Genomic DNA, 23047 nt, shown 5'->3' on the forward strand with positions numbered 1-23047 from the left:
GGCAGCCCGAGCAGGGACCTTCCTGGGTGTGGATGAGAGGCAGCCTACTATTGGTTCATTGCTAGTGGTCGGGATGAATCCTAGAAGGTGATTGGTCAGTGAGCGTTCCCTGTGCCTCCACTCTTCCTGTCGCTGATAGCTGGAGGGATTGTGAGGGGAATGTTTATGTTCGGATGGAGGCGGCTGGTGGCGGGCCGGATAAATAGCCTCCGCGGGCCGTATCCGGCACACGGGCTGTAGTTTGGGGACCCATGTTTAATTTCCCCACGGCACACCTGACCATGTCTCACGGCATACTGGTTGAAAAACACTGCCTTAAAGATTGTAGGACTCAGGAAGCTCTCCTTCCTGGGAGCACACCAAAGCTTCTGCCACACACACACCCCCCACACACACACACACACGTGACCTTTACCCCTCTCTCCCCTAAGCTCCAAGGGCCCCTTCTTTGGCCTCTGTAACTTGTTTCCTAAGCTCATTTCTTCTATCTCTATGGCTTCCTAAATATTAAACTTTCTTATAGTTTGAGTGTTGGCTCTGAATTCTTTCTTAGCCAGAACTCAAGTAGCAAGAGGTTGCTGAACCAAGATTCTGTCTGAATCCACCAGTCTTAACATTCTGGGGCCATTTTTTTGCAGCCAACATCTCCATAACACAAGCATCAGAACACTTGCTATCTTCATTCTTCCTAATGCCAATTAATTATGACATTTCTCGTTAAATGTTTTGCATTTTGAACTTTTTTTTTTTTAAGTGAGAGGAGGGGAGATAGCGAGATAGAGTCCTGCATGTTCCCCCACTGGGATCTATCTGGCAACCTCAGCTTGGGCCATTGCTTGAGTACCAAACTATTTTTAGTGCCTGAGGGTGATGTGTTCGGACCAACTGAGATATCCTTAGCACCTGGTGCCACACTTGAACTATTGAGCCACTGGCTGTGGGAGGAGAAGAAGGAGAGAAGTGGGAGAAGGAGAGGGGGAGAGAAGCAGATGGTTGCCTCTCCTGTGTGCCCTGACCTAGAATCAAACCTGTGATATCCACATGCTGGGCCAACACTCTATATACTTAGCCACCAAGCCAGGGCTACATTTTGAACTCTTATTTTTTACATGTGTAGTTCATGTTCCTTAAACTAGAATGTGAGTTCTTTGGAGGCACGCAAACTCCAAGGCTTAACACTTCCATACCATTTCCCACAGAATGTTGTTTCTGTGATTATTAACCAGCAAAGAGAAGTTTCTTTAAAGCTATTTCAAGAACTTCTAGCTTGCATGCACCATTAGGATATTTCTTATGGTATAGATGTATAGTGCTACTTTTTAAAGATTAGTTAGATAGAACATAAAAACTGTACTTATCAAATATGACGGAGAAAGGTAGGTCGTTAACAGAGGTTCTTAATTGGGGGTCCAGAGAAAGAATTCAGTGCCTGTGAATTTGGATGGGAAACTTTTCATTAACCTCCATGTGAAATTTAACAATTACTTTAATCAAGATTAAAGGGGCAAGAAACCACAGAAGTATTAGAAATACCTATGAGCCTCACCTGTGGTGGAACAGTGGATTAACTGTCGAACTGGAATGCTGAGGTCATGGGATCAAAACCCTGGACCTGGTCAAGGTGCATACAAGAAGCAACTACTATAAGTTGATGCTCCTTGTTCCTCCCAACCTGTCTTTCTCTCTCTCTCTCCTCTCTCTCAAATCTATAAAATTTTAAAAACCTTTAGAAATACCTATGAACTTGTCATCAATAGAAGTCAGAGATATTTCTATATTATGTTATAAGTAAGGCAAACTCATCACTATTTTAAATTACAGTTAAGTATTTAGCAGAATTGTCACCAAAGCTTATTCTGTTATGTAAGAGGCATATACATTATAATATCAAAAATTTGTATTTTTAATATTTGTTAACTATTCTACTATATCTGGTTTGCTTTTTTATCCTATGTATTCTACTTCCTAAAATAATTATTAGCATTATTATCCTGAGAAGGGTTTCACAAGCTTCACCAGATTACCATAGAGGTCACAGCACCAAAAATGGCTGTAAACTCCTGCATTGTGGCATACAGACTAGGTGAGGTGATTCTAGTACCAGAGGACCATCACGACATCTCTCACATCAGGTCTAATAAAAGCCAGGCAAGTTCTGAAACGTAACTTTCTCTATTTACACCAAAAGAGACTGAAGTTGATCATTTTCACTTGAAGAACACAGAGGATCTATAGAAAAATTACATTTTCAAATGGCCATTAACTGTTATAATTAAAACAATTACAGTACTATAAATGTTTAAGTACTCACAACCTTTTAACAGTAACTATTTTTTGTTGTTGTTTACTTCTAAGACTTTTCTTTTTTTTTTTTTTCATTTTTCCGAAGCTGGAAATGGGGAGGCAGTCAGACAGACTCCCGCATGCGCCTGACCGGGATCCACCCGGCACGCCCACCAGGGGGTGATGCTCTGCCCCTCCGGGGCATCGCTCTGTCGCATCCAGAGCCATCCCAGCACCTGAGGCAGAGGCCACAGAGCCATCCTCAGCACCCGGGCCATCTTTGCTCCAATGGAGCCTCGGCTGCGGGAGGGGAAGAAAGAGACAGAGAGGAAGGAGAGGGAGAGGGGTGGAGAAGCATATGGGCGCTTCTCCTGTGTGCCCTGGCCGGGAATCAAACCCGGGACTCCTGCACGCCAGGCCGACGCTCTGCACGCCAGGCCGACGTTCTACCACTGAGCCAACCGGCCAAGGCCCTAAGACTTTTCTAAAAGGACAAATGCTATTAAGGACTTATGTAAAAGTGTCTCCCTTCTAGCTTCCAAGTAAATAAATACATACTTACATATTTTTAAACTGCTAGGATTACAGCTTAAACCTTTCCTGATCAATTTCGCTGTGATTCCTGAAATGTCTTAAAAGGGAAGGACAAAACAAAAGGCATACCTCTTCTACTGAAAGAAAGCTGTAAAAACAACCCTCTAATTAATGGACAGCTCCCCACTATTTCCAGGTGTAAGTCAGAAACTATACAACACGGTATTCTTTCCTAAAGATACTTTTTTGCAGTAATAATATATACAGAACAGTGTCCTTCAATTATGTTTAGCCAATGTAGTTTTTCATTTAAATCATGACACTTCATTTGTATTTGAATCATTATTTCCCCCAGACATATTTACCTTCAGCCAGTGCTGGTGGTTCTGTTTTCGTCCCTCTATCTGTTTAAAGAAAGAAAAAAAGAAGAATATCTAAAACATTATTATACCTTTAAACAACTTTAACTTTATTAAAACAATAAAAGTTCAAAATGCAATCCCATAGTACATGTATATGCTGTGTGTGTGTATGTGTGTGTCTACGTGAATTAACAACAATTTAGAGAGGATCTCCTAAGAGTAAGGCATTATGTTACACCCTGGGAAATATCAATAGGTGGTAAATAAAACACCCTAATTGTCACCCTCAAGACACTCAAAGACTAATTATAAGGGCACTAAGAAAGTACATAGTTCTCATTATAGCTTATGAAACAGAAGATAACAAAGGAAGAAAATTAGCAATTGTTTTTTATTCTTGTAACAGGGGCTTAATATTATAAAAGAGCCTTATTTTTACATTCTAGCACAGTTTACATTCATTCAGTTTCCACGTACCATTCAAGAAATCAGGTTTATTACAGGTGCTAAGATCCTTATATTCGACGACAACCACCTGTATTTGCCAGAGGCACATGTGGCAACCTCAAGTGAAAAACTAAGTCTTCTCTAGGGCTGATTTTACTATTTCAAAGTCTAAGACAATTTTAGGTAAAATTAAATATTTAGAATGAATTAATTCGAATTTTGCAACTAAAAGTAACTCTAGCCACTATAACAAACCAGCTTAGTTCACAGAGTGAAAAGAAACATTTGACCAGTGTAACCAGTCAACTTTATGGGAAAATTTCTCTCCCCAGTTGTTTATCCTATAATCCCGGAGCCCTGGGTTTAACATATGGTTTAACATATATACAATTCCTATGTATAAAAGTGCTTGATCACATCTTAAGGGATGGGGCACCGCCTTCCAAGACTATGTGATCTGACAGGACACACAGTCTTCCAAAGACTGAAATGCACTGTGTCTCCGACAAACTAAAAACACAAACACAGAAACATAATATGGCTCTTGGAGCCAATCGATGGAAGTGAGACAGGCAACCTTGGGCTCCACCGAATTAAGAGATTCTGTTCTGAGGGAGGAGAAAAGGGGTTGGTTGCCAGGAGACGCAGAAAGAATTCTGAAGCAACAACTATAACCTGGTCATTTTGGACTCGTTACTTTGGACCAGCTTGCTGAGGAAGGAGTTACTATTATATGATGGGTATGTACCATATTTTTTGCTCCATAAGATGCACCTGACCATAAGACACACCTAGGGTTTAAAGGAGGAAAATAAGAAAAATAAATATTCTGAACCAAATGGCATGTTAAAATATTTAATAAAATACCGTATTTTGCCTGACCTGTGGTGGCGCAGTGGATGGGGCGTCGACCTGGAAATGCTGAAGTCTCTGGTTCAAAAACCCTGGGCTTGCCTGGTCAGGGCACAGATGGGAGTTGATGCTTCCTGCTCCTCCCTGCCCCTTCTCTCTCTCACTCTCTCTCCTCTCTAAAAAAAAAAAAAAAAAAAAAAAAATACCGTATTTTTTGCTCCATAAGACACATGGACATTTTCCCCACCACTTGGGGGGGGGGGGGAATGCATCTTATGAAGCGAAAAACATGGTATGTGGGGGGTGGGGGAGGGCAGTCCCGTGTAAACTGATCCTAACAACCATGGGACTTATGGCTGCTGCTAAACTATGGTGACAGGAGGGAGTGTATTAAGAACTCAGGGTATTCCACTGAGGTGGTCATGCCCAGTGCTAACTACAAATGAGCAGCCACAGCAAATATAGCTGAACAAGAATATGGCAATGGTGGGCACTGACTCCTTGGGGAAGGTCTGGGTCACTCTACCAGAAAAATGCCTCAAGCTGTTGAAGAGTTGGCTGAAGGTGAGGAAAATCTAGAATGAGCGGTAGAAAACTGAAATAAGGAAAATTATTCCAGCACCCCTCCTATTGTAAGTCTTATGTAGACTGTGGCCAGCCACCTCCTTAGAAGTTTTGTAGCAGAGACTCTGGACGCAATGACAAGGGTTTAATAGAGTACAAGAAGGTGGGCCTATGGGACCCTCCTGTGCCTGCCTCCCATTCTCTCCAGCTGAGGCAAGTCCCCGGGGGCTCATGACAGGGGCCCCCAGTCTGCACAACAGGGACTGGCTTTAAGGTCACAGGCTTGCGTGAGTGAGGCCTACAGGAGCTCTCCAGGCATTCTGAGACAGAAATAAGCCTGGAAGTGTGAAGGTGATACCACCAACCCTGACCAATGAGGAATGGGATCTGGTGGATAATTATCCCCTCGTTGCACACAGAGGGTCCCACACAGAAGCACGTTGCTCCTGTCTTGTCAGAGGGCTTCTTGAGGATCAAGTGCGCGTGCTCACAGAAGTGGCCAGGCAGTCAACAGCGCACCGTTGGACTGACTGGCTCTCCTTCCTTCCTATTTCACATGTCCCACTTCCCCAACTTCTGTTTCCTGTTAGCAAGTCTCTAAATAAACTAACTGCCTACAAAGTCCCTGTCTCAGGCTCTGCTTTGGGGGTGAAACCAGGTCAAGACATCTGTCCTTCAGGACACCACGCTCACTTCCTTTGCACCCTCGTCTCTGCTGAGCTCCTCTTCTCTCAGACCCCTGGCTGCTGACCAGCCCGTTTCAGTCCAGGACCATCACCTGCTTCTTGATCTCATTTCATCTCACGACTTTACACATCATCTGCATATCTCAAATTTATTTATTCTGTTTAGATGTTTCTCTCCAACACCACACTCTACCACTGCCTGCTCAGTATCTGCACCCAGACGTTTAATAGCTACCTCAAACTTAACATGTTCAAACGGAACTTCTCATCGCCCCCCAAACCCCACCTGTGTGCAGTCTGCCCCACCTCAGCTCATAGGCTGCTACGCTTCCGGTTGCTCAGGGAGAAGCCCTGACTTCCTCTTCCGTTCACATCCCATACACCACCCAAACCCTCAGTACCTAAACCTGCACACCTCCTAGTCTCTCCGTATCAGCAGTCTCACCTATTCCTTCGGTATTCAAGAGCAGGGGTCCCCAAACTACGGCCTGCGGGCCGCATGCAGCCCCCTGAGGCCATTTATCTGGCCCCGCCGCACTTCTGGAAGGGGCACCTCTTTCATTGGTGGTCAGTGATGCATCCGCATCCTGTGCTCCTAGAGTACTATATGTGGCGGCATCGCTCACGTACAGTACTACTTCCGGTGACACGGGACGCACGCATCAATGCTCTGGAAGCGCGTCATATCATTTGTTACGCTAGCAGTGACAAATATGGAACCGAACATTGACCATTAGCCAAAAGCAGGCCCATAGTTCCCATTGAAATACTGGTCAGTTTTGATTTAAATTTACTTGTTCTTTATTTTAAATATTGTATTTGTTCCCGTTTTGTTTTTTTATTTTAAAATAAGATAAGTTCAGTGTGCATAGGGATTTGTTCATAGTTTTTTTTTTATAGTCCGGCCCTCCAACGGTCTGAGGGACAGTGAACCGGCCCCCTGTGTAAAAAGTTTGGGGACCCCTATTCAAGAGCCTCCGGGACAGGGGCTACAAAGTTAAATGCACACAGGGTCTGCGGGACTCGGTTTAGTAGTGCCACCAAGGGCAAACACACTTGTATACTTAATCTAAAGGCTACACCGCTGTTAACATGCCATGCTGCTGGATACACATGTAAAGCAATTTCTAGATGTTATCAACTAATTAAATAAGTTTTATAAGCACTCAGGAAGCCATAAGAAACTGAGGGCTATATTTGGCTAATGAACCCTCAGTTTGCAACTTTTGTGCTAGAACTTTGTACTGTGTACAGTTTATGTATTATTAATACTAACCTTCTACTTTTCTCTACCAGTTAGGAGATGAACCGGAGCTATTTATGTTCAAAACCTAACCACTTCGGCCTGACCTGTGGTGGCACAGTGGATAAAGCGTCGACCTGGAACACTGAGTTGCTGGTTCGAAGCCCTGGGCTTGCCTGGTCAAGGCACATATGGGAGTTGATGCTTCCTGCTCCTTCCCTCTTCTCTCTCTCCTCTCTAAAATGAATAAAATAAAAAATAAAAAAAAACCTAACCACTCTGATTTTCCTCAAAAGTTCCTCTTGGATCAATGTTACTACAAATAGAAATAATAAACACTTTTTTGCTTTTTGTGCCAAAGAGAAACTTTGCTCCCTCAGGCCGACTCTAACACGAGTGGCTGGGCTGGCCACTTTCATCCTTTCTAAGTCAAAGGGGAAACCAGTGCCGCTTGCATAAAACCATAGGGGAAATTCTATTCATCCTGTCTAGTTATTAATACAGCAAGAAATAGTAAGACACAATGGTTTTCACCCTTAGAAATCAAATGTCAGGTCATGAATAGTGATTATTAGATAAGAGATAAATTAGATAATGCAGGCATCTAAAATCCAACCTAGAGGTTCTTCAACTAAGTGTTAAAATTTCTTTGGCTCCAGCAAAATATGAGATGTGTGAGTTATACCCTCAGAGCATTCTGCCAACCGCATTTACAGCTCTGCAGTATTTGAAATGATGACATACACTTCTAACTGGTTATGAACCCAGACTGTTCCATCTTCATTTGGGTAGATTTAAAAATCTAATTGAATTCAATCTGTTTTAAGTTCCCCTTGACATACACAAAGCAATCTGAAAAGCCATCCTAGAAACAGAAGAAAAGCACTTGAATTAAAGAGTCTATTTACCATGTTTCCAGATCAGACAGTATTATAAAAGTGCATTACTATATAATTCCACCAAGTACAGTAGCTGAGCGTTTAAGACTTTTCAAAGGTTATTCTATATTCACTTGAAAAAAAGAAACATGCAAGTCTATAAATTTTTTTGAAAAATAGAATGAGAAGGCCAGACCTACTCAGTAATCATTTAAATTGTGTGGAAACAACAGAAAAATCAGAACAGGTCCAACTGTGTAGAAACATAAGAAAAAAAAAGCCCACCAAATATTTATCAAAAAGTCTACTGTGTATATGATGGCAAAACAGGTCCCTAGCAGATGCAGCGATGGAGATCACGCTACCCAGAAGCAGCCAGCCAGCCTGTAGCAATTAAAGTGCTCCAGGTAGAAACCGGCAGGGAGACAAACATCTACAAAGTGCTGTGGCAGTCAACAACGCGATTCCACTTAGGGGTAGAGCGTGGAAACCAAGGGTCAGGAAGGACTTTATGAAGCCCTGGAAGCTGAGATAGATTTTAGAAAATAAACAGGATTTGGACAAGCAGAAAAAGGAGGTATGGATTCAAGCAGAATATTCCCCAAGAGGAATGTATAAAGTAATTATCACAGGGCAATGAAGAAAGAAAAGGTTACTTAGTATAAGTAAATGGAACTGAAATAATCCCATGGAAACTGGGATAAAACCTTCTTAGCCTACACATAGTAGATGGATTAGAATTTAATTTCTCAAAACTAAATCAAAAAATATAGGAAAATACTACCTTACTTATCTTTAGAGTGATTTGAAGCACTATATAAAATTTAAAGACATGACCAATCATACAAATTTTAAATTAAAATAAAGTCCAAAATGTTTTAATAGTTCATGTAAATATATATAAAATCACATCAAGAGAGGAAAACATTATCATGATAATTTGTAAGAGAAAGAAAAAACAGTAAATATACATGAAAAATTCACACTGGTTCTGGAATGAGCTAGACCTAGGTTGAGTTTCCACTTATTAAGTTCTTTGAGCATCTGTTTGTTATTTGTAAAACAGAGATTTCCAAGTACTTAAATTATCTAAGCATCAGTTTCATTTACTTGTAAAATAAAAATCATCTCAAAGATTACATGAAGATTAATGGAAATGCCAGTCTGTTAAACCCAGTCACTACTTTTCTCATTTAATATTAAAATGACATTGCCTGGTCTCTGATGGCACGGTTGAGAAGGCATCCACCTGGAACGCTGAGGTAGCCAGTTTGAAACCCTAGGTTTGCCTGGTCAAGGCACATATGAGAAGCAATCAAACAATGAACAATTAAAGTGAAGTAACTATGAGTTGATACTTCTCACTCCCCATCCCTCTCTCCTCTCTCTGTAAAATCAATCAATAAAATCTTTAAAAATATATCTAATATTACAATTACAGTATTATATACATATTTCTGTTTGACATTCCAACCGTGATGTCAGGGGGTGCACTCATAACGAGCTGTCCGGAGTCCAGGCACACCAAAGCTGCCAGTGTGGGTTTATGTACCAAGTGACTGCTACCCCCGACATGCCAGCAGGCCCTGATCCCAGAAACGACATGTCTGCACTGAGCCCAACATGCCCACAGAAGTGGCACCCTTGTAGAGGATAATATGAGCACCCTGCACAATTATTGTGGTTGTGACCAACACAAATCTTTGTTAAAATAACAAAACACTTTAGGATACGGAGGTCTTGACACCAAAGCGCCTTCCAAAGACAGGTTCCCGTTGACACTGCCGTCAGACCCACGCATGGGCCTCTCACATATCCTGGACGTGACTTCGCCGTTTAAAAAGCATGCGCGTCCGTATGCGTGCGTACACACACACACACACACACACACACACACACACACACACTGTAGTGCCTTCTTTCACATTTTTTTATTGAACTACTAATGATGTTAAGTATTTTCTCTCCACAGCTATAAAACTAGTCCACTCTTATTTTTCTGTTAAGGCCTTACTCACTTGTAAGATCCTGGATCAGACACTCAATATGTAAAGATGCACGATCAAGCTAGACATGGTCTTTTTAAAATATCCTCTATTTACTTAGCTGCCATTTCATGAGTGCTGGAGACACTATCCTAAGCACTTTGCATGATTAATTTAATTGAAGCCTCATAATCTCATGAAATAAAACTATTAGCCACTTTCCCACATGAGCAAACAGAGGCTTTAAAGGGACATAACTTTCCAAGAGTCACGAGGAGAGGGATTATTTTTCAGAAAAAATAAAAAACTCTATTCAAGCAATAATATTTACCATATTCCTTTCTGTAAATGCAACTTTCTGTAAAATAAATACTATTTCCCCACTAAATTCTACCATAAAATTAAAAATGATTCCTTAAAAAAGAAACCACTCAGTGTAACTGGAACACCTGAGGCAAGGGCGAGGTCAAGATGATCACCAGGCTCTGGGAACATTATTGTCACCATAGAACTCATATCCGCAAACCCTTTTTCTAAAATACCCAGCTGCCCGTTTAAACTGAGGTGCGAAATGAAGATACTGAAAGCACAGCATGCTTTGCAGTTTCAGAATTTTCTCTCATCTTTCCCATCACTGTCAGTGACAATGGTGTCGCTGCTTTCACCGCCTGCCAGGGATCCTCCACTGAACACCTCTTCTTCCGGTCATGCTCTGACTGCAGTGTGTGGTTGTGTCAGCTCCTTGTCTCTCAGTGACAAAGCCACGTGACATTTTACAAAAACAGATACCAAACAAGGGAATTTTCCAACAAAGATAAAAGTGCATGAAAGAAAACAAAAGTGACAGCACCGAAGCCCAATTCTAACAACATAAACGGAGTGACAGAAGAAGGGGCTGACTGTGAGCACGGGGACAGCCGTCCTAAATATGCAGTCCAGGAAGCTCTGAAGGGGACATACAGAAGGAAAGTGGTTATGATGAAAAAGATGAAGACGCCCCAGAGGAAGTAACACAAGCAAAGAAAAAAAATTTACACTCAAAGAACTCTTGGATGTATTTCATGACATTGAGAATGCAATGGATAAGATGTTCCACTGGATCCAAACTTAGAAAGAAGTAGGACCATTTGGCCAAGGCAGAACAATGAAGCTCACCAGGTATTGTATGCTAGACAATAAAAGAGAAGAAAGGCGACTGCTCAATTTTACTTACAGTCAACAGTAACAGATCTCACCTATGTAAAAAATATATAAAGGTCAATAGATCTAACTTACATAATAAAAAGAAAATGATTTTTTTTTTTTTTTGTACTTTTCTGAAGCTGGAAACGGGAAGGCAGTCAGACAGACTCCCACATGCGCCCGACCGGGATCCACCCGGCACACCCACCATGGGGGGATGCTCCGCCCATGGGCATCGCTCTGTCGCGACCAGAGCCACTCTAGCGCCTGGGGCAGAGGCCAAGGAGCCATCCCCAGCGCCCGGGCCATCTTTTGCTCCAATGGAGCCATGGCTGCGGGAGGGGAAGAAAGAGACAGAGAGGAAGGAGAGGGGGAGGGGTGGAGAAGCACACGGGCGCCTCTCCTCTGTGCCCTGGCCGGGAATCGAACCCGGGACTTCCGCACTCCAGGCCGACGCTCTACCACTGAGCCAACCGGCCAGGCCAAAATGATTTCTTTTTGAAGCAAAGAATACAATGTCTATCTCCCCATGTTCTTCTACAACTGTGGCACTTTGCAGAGTTCCTTTGAAAATACACTTGACAGTAAGAGAATCACAAAAGTCCATGATTGGAAAATCCAAAGTCCCAAAGCTGAATTCACATCTTAATTTGCAACAGCCATTTTGTCTATTGCTGGACATATATAACATAAACAAGTGTTTAAGTAGCAAAATCCTAACCCCATGGTCACTGGCTTGGGCCAAAAGACAACTGGCACAAAGCTCAAGGTCACTGGCCTGAGCAAGGGGTCACTAGCTCAGCTTGAGCCCCCCAGTCAAGGCACATATGAGAAAGTAATCAATGAACAACTAACGTGCTACAATGAAGAATTGATGCTTCTCATCTCTCTCCCTTCTTACCTGTCTGGTGCTCTCTCTCTCTCGCTTAAAAAAAGAAAGAAAATTAAATTTAAAGGGGTGACATTGATCAATAAGAATACATAGGTTTCAGGTAAACATTTCTACAGTGTTTGAACCGTTGATTAGCGTACCCACCAGCCAAAGTCAGATCATCTTCCGTCACCATGTACCTGTCCCTTTTTACTCCCGTTTTGCCCTCCCCTTCCTCCACACCCCTCTCCCCCTGGTAAACACTTCATTTTTATCTATGTCCATAAGACAATTAAAAAAATTTAAAAAAAACAGCAAAACTTTCTTTATACATCATCATATAGAGGTGTCCCCAAACTACAGGCTGCATGCGGCCCCCTGAGGCCATTTATCCGGCCCCCGCCACACTTCCGGAAGGGGCACCTCTCTCATTGGTGGTCAGTGAGAGGAGCACTGTATGTGGCGGCCCTCCAACGGTCTGAGGGACAGTGAACTGGCTCCCTGTGTAAAAAGTTTGGGGACCCCTGATATAGAACCACTAATACAAATGTACATATCTCACTCTTAAAATTTCTTAAATTTTACATATCATTAAATATTGGAGAAATAATTTGCAAAATATGGCTGATTTAAAGGTAATCTATATAAGTAAATTAGAAAAAGCTAAGAACTGTATGATTTCACAACTAGGTGGGTTATAAAACTGAGACTCACTGACATAGGTAAGAGTGCAGTGGTTCCCGGGGGGAGGGGGTCTCGGGAAGGGAGGTCTGGGGAGGCTGTGGGCGGAGGGGGTAAAGAGGGACAGATGTAAGGTAACAGAAAACGATCTAACTTTGGGTGATGGGTACACAACAAAATCAACAGTTCAAATGCTATAAAAATGTGCTCTTATTGATCAGTCACCCTGTTAAAGTTAATTTTATAAATAAAATTTTAAAAAATAAAAATAAAATGGTAACCTGCACTGCTTACAAATACAGTAATACCTCGGTTTGCGTTGCCTTCAGTTATTATCAATTTTTTCCGCAAAAAATTTGCCTCAAATTTTGTCGGTGTGCCCACGTAACCTCGCTGCTAGTTTTGCGAAAACAAAGAGCGACCCAGACATTCTCCTGCTCAGTGTGGCATTGTTTCTCGTTGTGTGAGCCTCATCCCAAGCATCTAGGCAAACAATTCCATTGCTTTCCAGTGTTTTTGTGTTTTATTGATTGCGAGTGCTAATACTACACTTACATGTAAGTGACTACTGCGTATACAGTATTCGGTGTAGTGTGTTTTTGGTACATATTTCAGAGTGTGTAGAACAAATTAATTGGATTTACATTGATTCATATGGAAATAATTGCCTCGGTTTTCATCAGTTTCCAATTTCGCCAATTGTTTTCGGACAGATTATGGATGAAAATCGAGGCATCATTGTAAAGCCAGTGAACTGTTTGGTTCAGGCTCCGATGGCGTGATGTCAACCAGGCCAGCATGACAGACTGGTACTCATTTGGCTTGGGAGTTCCAGAGCGAAGCTCTGTGCCTGGGTTGTCATACACATCCCCCTAATTTCAGAGAGCTCTATGACCAAAACAAGTATTTAGCCATCTTTCTGGATGCTAACATCAACTCACAGAAAGAGCACATTTTATTTCACTTTGAGCAAGAATCTTAAGTCTCTCAAAGCTTCAATTTCTTCATCTGTAGACAGGAAGATAATACCTACACATAAGACAGACTAGAACGAGGGGCACCTATTACATACCTGTCTTGCTCCCCCAGGTCTTCCTTGTCACATCAGGCAACAGTTCCCCCTCTACGTGTCTGTTACTACCATCCTTGTGACTCCAAGAGCCCAAACAGTATAAGCAGCACAAGGGTTATTACAGGGTTTATTAATTCAACAAATATTATTAAAATCTTTATTGTTTCTCTAATAGTACTTGTGATACAAAGAAATAAGAATTTTTATCCTGAAGTTAATGACTTCCTACAGAAATAATACTTGCATATATAAAAAGTAACAAGTCCATAACAATTCTGTCCATCCTAGGGTTACCGTTACAGGCTACGATTATAATAGAAAATTAGAGACAGGACGATGTAAGAAAAGTGTCTAATCCAAATGTGGGTTAAGTCTCTTCTCCTGGACCCCACAACACATCATCTCACTCAGTGAAATGTCTGGCTCTTTCCTAGGACTGAATGTGGTTATCACAGCTATTCACTGTGACTATATATTTTGCACTAAGCACAATGCCTGACACATTACAGCCCCCAGTATATACATATATACGGAATGAGTAGATGCCTAAGTAAGCGAACATGATAAAAGATTTACGGGGACTGGAGTAAATGTGATTTGTTTAGAGTTAAGACTGTTTATTCTGCTAAAAGGACTACTTGGGAAAATGAGCAATAAGAAAAGATCGATATACAGATAAGCAAATAACTGGTAAAAATTAGAAAACTGGGCAATTTCTCTTATTAAAAATAAAAGTGATAGACTTTGAATAAACTACTCTAACAGGGTCATTTTACAGAGAATGGTTTTTCCAGGCTTACAAAATTACTCAATTGCAACAAGCATAGATAACCACATTGGAGAAATACTGTATATCTGATATGTGCAAGGGCTATCCAGCTTGGTAAAAACCAAATAATACAATTTTAAACGACTATTAAAATGCTTTGTCCCATAATCTTAAATGTTCTGAACTGCTTCCTAAGGACAATTCAATAAAGGTTAGAAAAAGACCTCCAGTAGGCCCAATGTTTTGTTTTTTGTTTTTGTTTTTTCCCAAAGGCCCAATGTTATATAAAAGGCAGAGTACAGACTGCTAGGTAAGACAAGACCTCCAGAAACTCATAGTCCGAGATGATGACATGTAAACAAATGACTACAATACAGGGTAACTAAGCAAAACGCAACACTAGAGTTCTACGAAGAAAGTGTGGCGAGAAAGAGTAACTAAAGTACATCTAGAGCAGTGGTCCCCAACCTTTTTTGGGCCACAGACCAGTTTAATGTCAGAAAATATTTTCACAGACCGGCCTTTAGGGTGGTCTGCCCACACCCTCCCCCAGACATCCCTTCCCGAGTCTCCCCTCCCCCCGGGAACCACTGCACTCTTACCTATGTCAGTGAGTCTCAGTTTTATAACCCACCTATTTGTGAAATCATACAGTTCTTAGCTTTTTCTAATTTACTTATATAGATTACCTTTAAATCAGCCAATAAACACAAAAACATAAATGTATCACGTGACTGAGACAAGCGTCAAGAGTGAGTCTTAGATAGATGCAACAGAGGGAATCTGGTCATTTTTTAAAAATAAAACATCGTTCAGACTTAAATATAAATAAAACGGAAATAATGTAAGTTATTTATTCTTTCTCTGCAGACCGGTACCAAATGGCCCACGGACCGGTACTGGTCCGCGGCCTGGGGGTTGGGGACCACTGATCTAGAGGACAGTGTCAGGGACAGCACCAGGAGGGATGACCTAGGAGTCTGCCTTGTAATGGTTTAAAAATGCCATCACCACTAACAACTCCCAAAGATATTTTTCATATGGTTGAAATTAAGTAAAACAAATCTGTAGGATTTTTATGAACATATCCATTATCCTTGAAAAGGAGGATATTCTCTCCTCTTAAAATAGGCATTTTAGATGCTAGCCATCTGATTGTTAACAAGGGTTAAGTAATGCATTAACACAAAAACGTTCAAGAAAAAACAGGCTTTGTTACCTGAGACTGAGGCAACATCAAGAATCCCTTCAGTCACACCAAATACAAAATCATGCTAATTTTTCAATAAGCACTATCCCATTTGCTAAGTATGTTTGATCCTTAAGATTAAGGTTTATCTGCTTGCTCTTCTTTTATTTCTTATTGGAGAATTCAGATAGCTTCAGATTTTGACTATTCAAGTCTGAACTTACAAACCAATGAGGGGAAAAGCACTTTCAAAAAAGGACATGGACTACTGTAAAAAGACTCTTGTAATGATCAACAAGGATATATTTATATGTTAAAGCTTTATGTTTAAAACACACAGTCCCACATGCCACACATCCTGGGATGAACTGGGTTTCTCCTGTGTCTACCTGTCCTCTTAATAAAAGCGACCTTATATGGCTCGTAGGCTTTCTCCTAAGAAGGAAATCGCCACTGGTAGCCACATGATATCTGATGGGTTCAACAGATAAAATATCAATACACGCCTGACCAGGCAGTGGATAGAGCATCGGACTGGGACACAGAGGACCCAGGTTCAAAACCCTGACATCGCTGGCTTGAGTGCGGGGTCACTCGGTCTGCTGTAGCTCCCCTGTCAAGGCACAGATGAGAAAGCAATCAATGAACAACTAAAGTGCAGCAACAAAGAACTAATGCTTCTCATCTCTCTCCCTTCCTGTCTATCTCTTATTTGTCCCTCTCTCTGTCTTTCTCTGCCTGTCACACACACACACAAAAAAAAACCCCAAAAAATCAATACACACAGCTACAAAAGGTTAGTTTCTCACAAGAAAAGAGCTGGTTATTCTTTAGTAGAACTTTGTTTTTCCTAACTCTTAGAAGTTTTGCAGAGATAACCAAGTGAAACATTCAGTATTTCCACATTTTGGAGTACGCGTATGTACACAGCCTCCTGTTGCCATTATGTAACAAGAAGAAATTATTTCCTGAAATCTGTCAACATGCCCACATACTATTTTGTACTATGTGCTCAAAACCGTGTTATGTGTTTTATTCTCAAAGCATTAATATAGACACAATAATAGAAAAAAAAATCAACAAATTAGAATTTCTTTAAGCTATGAGAGAATGGTTCAAATCTTGAGAATGGTCCAAAGACCACTATGCAACATAACCCAGGCTGTACTTTCTTGATGCTCACCCTGCTTTGGTTAACTGCTCGTTTTTGAACCTGGATTCCTAGTCTTTCTCCTAACACTAAGCTACCTATCATTACCACAATCAATTACTTTTGCATCCAACTTAGTTACCCTGTCAGTTTCGCAACTTATAACCAAGACCCTTGAACAAATTATTAAGAATATTCTGGGCCCTGGCTGGTGGCTCAGTGGATAGAGCATCAGCCCGGCGTACGGACGTCCTGGGAATCCTGGTCAGGGCACACAGGAGAAGCAACCATCTGCTTCTTAGCCCCCTTGTTCTCCCCATTCTCTCCCTCTTCTCCTCCCACAGCCAGTGAGTGGATCAACCAGTTCGAGTGTGGCCCCTGGGCGCTGAGGATAGCTAGTTTGATTCTTGCTTGCGCTTCATTCAGCCTTGGGCACTAAAAAGAGCTTGGTACTCGAACATTGGCCCTGATGGGGTTGCCTGATGGATCCCAGCCAAGGCACAAGAAGTAGTCAGTCTATCTCCCCCCTTGCATAAAAGAATATTCTCTTTTACTCAAGTAAAAGGCTTCATACTCACTTTAAAATATCCCCTAATTTTTGTGAGTAGTATATAATTTCCACTGTAATTTCCTTCCTAATTTAAACCTACTTCTACAAATAAGCAAAACGTAACTATGTTACAAATGTAACTTGTGAGGTGCAGAGTATAAACAATCAAAGACACTATCACATTAAAGATGATAGAAATCAGCTTTTAATACATCAAGAGATGTCTTAAAAATAAAATTTAGTTTCAAACTACAAGGTCTAACATTCAAAAAGTATGAGAACATCTACAAAGATGACATGACAAAACAGCAACATCGTTTTAAAATGTCTAAGTGAAATAAGGAACTCAAAGTTCTTACAGAGTGTCCTCTCTGCAGAGATGCCTCTTTCTGTCTGACCGGCTGCACAGGGCTCCAAGAGCAGGAACGGAAGTGCCCCTCCAGGGCCTGCCTGCTCTTCAGAGCCCTAATTCATAGGCTTCCTCACTAAGCACCAACACGCACGTAAGACTACTTTTCATTCTTTCTGAAAACCCTTCACATTTCAAATCAAAAGTGGAATTTTTTGCTCTATTACAACTAACATTTCTTCTTTTTCTGTGAGAGGGACAGTTAGAGACAGACAGGGAGACGAGAAGCATCAGTTCTTTGTTGCGTCTCCTTAGTTGTTCATTGATTGCTTTCTCATATGTGCCTGGGGGGGGGGGCTACAGCAGACCAAGTGACCCCTTGCTCAAGCCAGCGACCCTGGGCCCAAACCAGTGATCTTGGAGTCATGTCTATGATCTCACTCTCAAGCTGGTAAGCCCACGCTCAAACCACATGAGCCCATGCTCAAGCCAGCGACCTCGAGATTCTGAACCTGGGTCCTGTGCGTCCTAGTCCAGCGCTCTACCCACTGCGCCACTAAAACTAACATTTCTTACATCCTTGCTAGTATCCTGCAGTCATCCTGAGTCTACTAATCCAAATGGTATTTTTAGAGAATCCATTTAGAGAAAACAAAAGCCATATTAAGAAACATATTTAAAACCATGGGAAATACTTGCTATAGGTAGGGAAGAGGGTCATTAATATTTGTATATCATAATGCATGTATATTATACATTTTACTACAGAACATATTTTTTCATAAACACTATAAAACAGATGACTATTTATACAAAGTAAATGAGAAACATCAACCTCAGAATTGGTTTACTTACTTCATGCCAGTACAAATAAAGGACTGATCTGACTCAAGCACATGTCTGCCTGGTCCCAAAGTTGATGACATGTTATTAGACGACAAAATGCTTCAATGGACACATTCTTCTTATAAAAATTTGTTTTCATTGGTATCTTACTTATTAAGAAAACAGCTGTAACCATTACCCTGAAAGAGCACCATCTGTGGGATGAAACCATAAAGCAACTTTCTGTCCGCCACTGTCCTTTAAACTTACTCCATGGCTACAGTTAATGTCCCTGAACTTTTATTTAAGCAGGCCTATGACTTCGGTCATTTTCAAATCATACAAATGATGTGAGTTTAGAGCTTGAGAGCTCTAGAGAATGTACCTGCAGACAGTAGTCACAGCTCTGCCCCGCCCCGCCCCACCCCGCCCCGCCCAGCGGGCCTGTGGCCGGCTAGCCCGAGGTGGCGGCACCAGGAGGCAGGCTGCTTCACCCTCCCTCCACCTTACTGTCACTAGAGGGCAGAGGCGCCCTCTCGCTCCAAGTGCTCGGAGCCGCTCGGTCTGGGAATGCTTTCAGAGACCCCTCGGAGCTCTCCCCACAATTCCCTTGAGGAAAGATAGATGCCTGTCCTCAGAGCCTGCAGTCCTTCACTCCTCAGGGCGCCCTGCCCTGCCCCAGTCCGCCCTCATCCTGTGGGCTCTCCCTCACTGGAGGCTCTCATCTGTTCTGTGGGGAACCTGTACCGCTTGCTGCAAAGACCCTGGGGAGGATGGCCAGTCCATCCCGTGTCCCCCGCGCCCCCAGGCACAGGAGCCTCGCTTGGCTTTGCTGCAGGACAGCCTTTCTTCCCCAAGGTGCCCGTGAGACGAGCATGGACATCCACCGGGGGTCCTAGCCTCTCTGAGTCCTTACCATAAAGCCCTTGCACTTGAGGGGGAAATCAAGGGAAACTCCTAGCACACCAACAACTTGGTTCAAAAACTCTTTTCCAATTCCCAGCAGCTCACTTCAAAAACTCTTCTAATTTCCAACTTACTGACTCTTTTTACACCAACAGATGGGGTACGTGTTAGAAGTCACAAAATCCATTTTCTGGCTCTTCCTATTCCAAGGCCTGCATTGTCTACTTACTATAGAAATGTGCATCACTGACTGAGGGCCAAACTCAGAATGAAAGAGTTCCATTTCAAGATCTTATTACATAATATATGTATTTAACATTTTTCTAAATTTTCTATCAAAAGCAGGAAGAAAGAGCCATAATCCCACCCCACAGAGTTGCCACCATTAACATTTTACTGTTCTGCTTTTCATTCTGAAAAGAGTTTGTCATCTGAAAATTTCTTATTTCAAGTTTTAACTTAAAAATCTTATACAAAAACTTTATTTAAATAATTTCATTCGGCAATCTAGCTCCCCGCACAATTTAAGCATGCCTTTTTCAAACACAAGATTTCCACTAAACCAGTGTGAGGACGGCTTTCCGAAAGGTGACTCACTGTACCCCTCCCGAACTCCCCACCGTGGAGGGCTCCCGCGGCCGGAGATCAAGCTACAACCCTTTTTAAATTAAGCATACTCTGTAAGGCCTCCTAGACCTGTTGCATCTCCTAGACCATGTAATCATCACATAAAAATCATACCACAAGAAAAACACAAGTGAATGTGACGGGAGTTTCTGGGGCCTGTCCTACTCTCCACTGAGAAGTGCTTCAGAGTTGGGTCACAGCTCCATGATGGCTCCTGCTACTACCCCAGGGACGGGCTCCGAGCTCCAGCAGTGGTAGTCACAAAGCTGAATTCACAAAGTGCAGAAGAACAAAGGTCCTTACCACTTTGTTAACATGGGAAAATCAAGCTCCTGCCGGGGACCCAGTCCCACGTGGCCGCAAATGAACCTCTCTCCCCACACACATCTCCTCTCTGGCTCCACACTGCCACAACTGCCAGGAAGTTCATCTAACACTCAAGAGCAGATTTAGGGAGACTTTCAATGTTTAAAAATGGATTTAGGAATTAATTTTGTTAAACTTCCACACATAATTTGCCATCTATACACAAAACACACATTTAAAAATCTATTTTGTAGTCTTTCAGCAGAAAAAGTGAGAAATAAATTCCACTTAACATGCTACCAATAAAAAGGCACTCAGTTCTCACCCAAAGAACTCTGTTCAAAGTTTATGTCAGTAAAAACTCACAGGATTACAGAAGTGCCTGAAGAAAGGAAAGAATCAGTTCCCTCTTAAAGCTGACAATACACATATTCACTCAGAAAGTACACAAGAACAATGAGCGTGGGCAAATACTGGTGTGTCTTTATGTGTAACTGTGGAGAGTATGTGTGCGCGCGTACAACACGCATATGTGCAGAGATGGCAGAGAATAATGACTAGTTAGATGGTCATTTTTGCTTTCTTCTTTTATTTTTCTCTATTGTTTCAATTTTTTAAATAAATATAAGCACATTATTTTTACAAGAAAAGAATGTTATTTGAATTAAAATATAGTATGTAATCAAGACATATGGTATTGGCAGATGCTCAGACGTGTAGACCAATGAAACAGAAATGGCAGTCCCGAAATATACGTGTATATCTACAGACAACTGATTCTCCACAAAGCTACTAAGGCAATTCAATGGGGGAAAGCAGAGTCTTTTCAATACATGGTGATGAGACAATGAACTGGATATCCATGTACAAAAAGATGAACTTAGAAATTTACCTCATGCTCTATACAAAAGTTATTTAAAAATTGATCATAGATGCCCTGGCCAGTTAGCTCAGTGGTAGAATGCTGTCCTGGCATGTGTGGATGTCCCAGATTTGATTCTTGGTCAGGGCACACAGGAGAAGTGCCCATCTGCTTCTCCACCCCTCCCCCTCTCCCTTCTCTATCTCTCTCCTCCTCCTCCCCCAGCCACAGCTCTATTGATTCAAGTGCATCAGCCCCCAGCACTGAGGATGGCCCCATGGAGCCTCTACCTTAGGTGCTAAAAATAGCTCAGTTGCAAGCATAGGCCCAGGATGGGCAGAGCATCGGCCCCAGACAGGTTGCCAGGTGGATCCTGGCCAGGGCCCACGCAGGAGTCTGTCTCTTTATCTCCCCTCTTCTCACTTAAATAATAAAAATAAATAAATAAAAAATAGATGTAAATGTACGAGTTAAAACCACCAGACTTTTAGGAGAAAACACAGGAGTAAATCTCATGAGCTTGGGTTAGGCAAAGATTTCTTAAACACAGCACCAAAAGCATGATCTTTGAAAAAAAGATAAACTAGACCCCATCAATATTCAAAATCCTTGCACCTCAAAAGACACCATTAAGAAAATAAAAAGACCACGGACTGGGAAAAAAATTGCAAATCATGTCTCTGACAAAGGACTTGGATTCAGACTAGATAAAAGAATTCTAACAACTCAGGAAGATTAATTTAAAATGGGCAAAAGATTTGATAGATGTGCCACAAAAAAAAATATATGAGAATGGCTTGAAAAGATGTTCAAAACCATTAACACCATTAGCCATTAGGGGAATGCAAATTTAAACCACAATGATATAGCACTTCATATTCACCAAAATGGCTATAACCCAAAAGCAAATGACAAGTGTTGGATTTAAAGAAACTGAAATCCTCACACTATTCTCTGCTGATGGGATGTAAAATAGTATAGACTGGACAACAGTTTAACAGTTTCTTTAAAAATTAAACATATATTTACCATATGACCCAAAAATTCCATTCCAGGGCAGCTAACCAAAAGACATGAAAACATAGGGTTACACAAAAATTTGCACACAAATGTTTGTAGCAGCATTATTTGTAACAGTCAAAAAAGTAGAAACAATCCAAGTGTACCTCAACTGGTGAAGAAACAAAATGTGGTACTTCCATATAATGAAATACTACTCAGCAATAAAGTGGAACAAGTTAGTGATACGCTTAACAAGGATAAGACTCAAAAACATTAAATGTGCCCTGGCCGTTTGGCTCAGTGGTAGAGCGCATCAGTGGCGTGTGGATGTTCCGGGTTCAATTCCTAGTCGGGGCACACAGGAGAAGTGCCCATCTGCTTCTCCACTCATCCTCCTCTCACTTCTCTCTCTCTCTCTCTCTCTCTCTGTCCCCCTCTTCCCTTCCTGCAGCCATGGCTCGCTGGAGTGAGGTGGCCCCGGGTGCTGAGGATGGCTCCATCGGCAAGAGCTCAGTTACTGAGCAGCAAAGCATTGCCCCCTAGCAGGCTTGCCAGGTGAATTCTGGTCCAGACACATGTGGGAATCTGTCTCTCTGCCTCCCCTCCTCTCATTGAATTAAAAAAAAGGAAAAAGAAACATTAAATGAAGGAAGCTAGATACAGAAACAACAACAAAGACCCTATATATCATGATTTCATTTATAAAAAATGTCCAGAAGAGCCTGACCAGGCGGTGGCACAGTGGATAGAGCGTCGGACTGGGATGCAGAGGACCCAGGTTCAAGACCCCCAAGATTACCAGCTTGAGCGCGGGCTCATCTGGTTTGAGCAAAATCTCACCAGCTTGGACCCAAGGTCGCTGGCTCCAGCAA

At 41.9% G+C, this 23047-nt stretch overlaps 1 protein-coding gene across 22 annotated transcripts in view; it reads right to left on the reverse strand.

The window, feature by feature from the left end:
• CYRIB (CYFIP related Rac1 interactor B) overlaps positions 1 to 23047 on the reverse strand; it is a 151718-nt gene that overhangs the window by 52497 nt on the left and 76174 nt on the right. For 14 of the 22 annotated variants that reach the window (XM_066379525.1, XM_066379520.1, XM_066379516.1 and 11 more), the window contains one exon: positions 3183 to 3221. The exons of 3 other annotated variants lie outside the window; for them this stretch is intronic. Coding sequence is in view for 1 of the 19 variants with exons in the window: in XM_066379532.1 (XP_066235629.1) it covers positions 3183 to 3224 (42 nt within the window). In the remaining 18 variants the exon portion in view is untranslated. Of the gene's footprint in view, positions 1 to 3182; positions 3225 to 4508; positions 4655 to 7004; positions 7209 to 23047 lie in introns of all 22 variants that reach the window. 5 more of the 22 variants (XM_066379524.1, XM_066379518.1, XM_066379519.1 and 2 more) reach the window with 4 other exon arrangements.

The sequence above is a fragment of the Saccopteryx leptura genome, chromosome 3 (assembly GCF_036850995.1).
Source record: "Saccopteryx leptura isolate mSacLep1 chromosome 3, mSacLep1_pri_phased_curated, whole genome shotgun sequence".
Classification (NCBI taxonomy): Eukaryota; Metazoa; Chordata; class Mammalia; order Chiroptera; family Emballonuridae; genus Saccopteryx; species Saccopteryx leptura.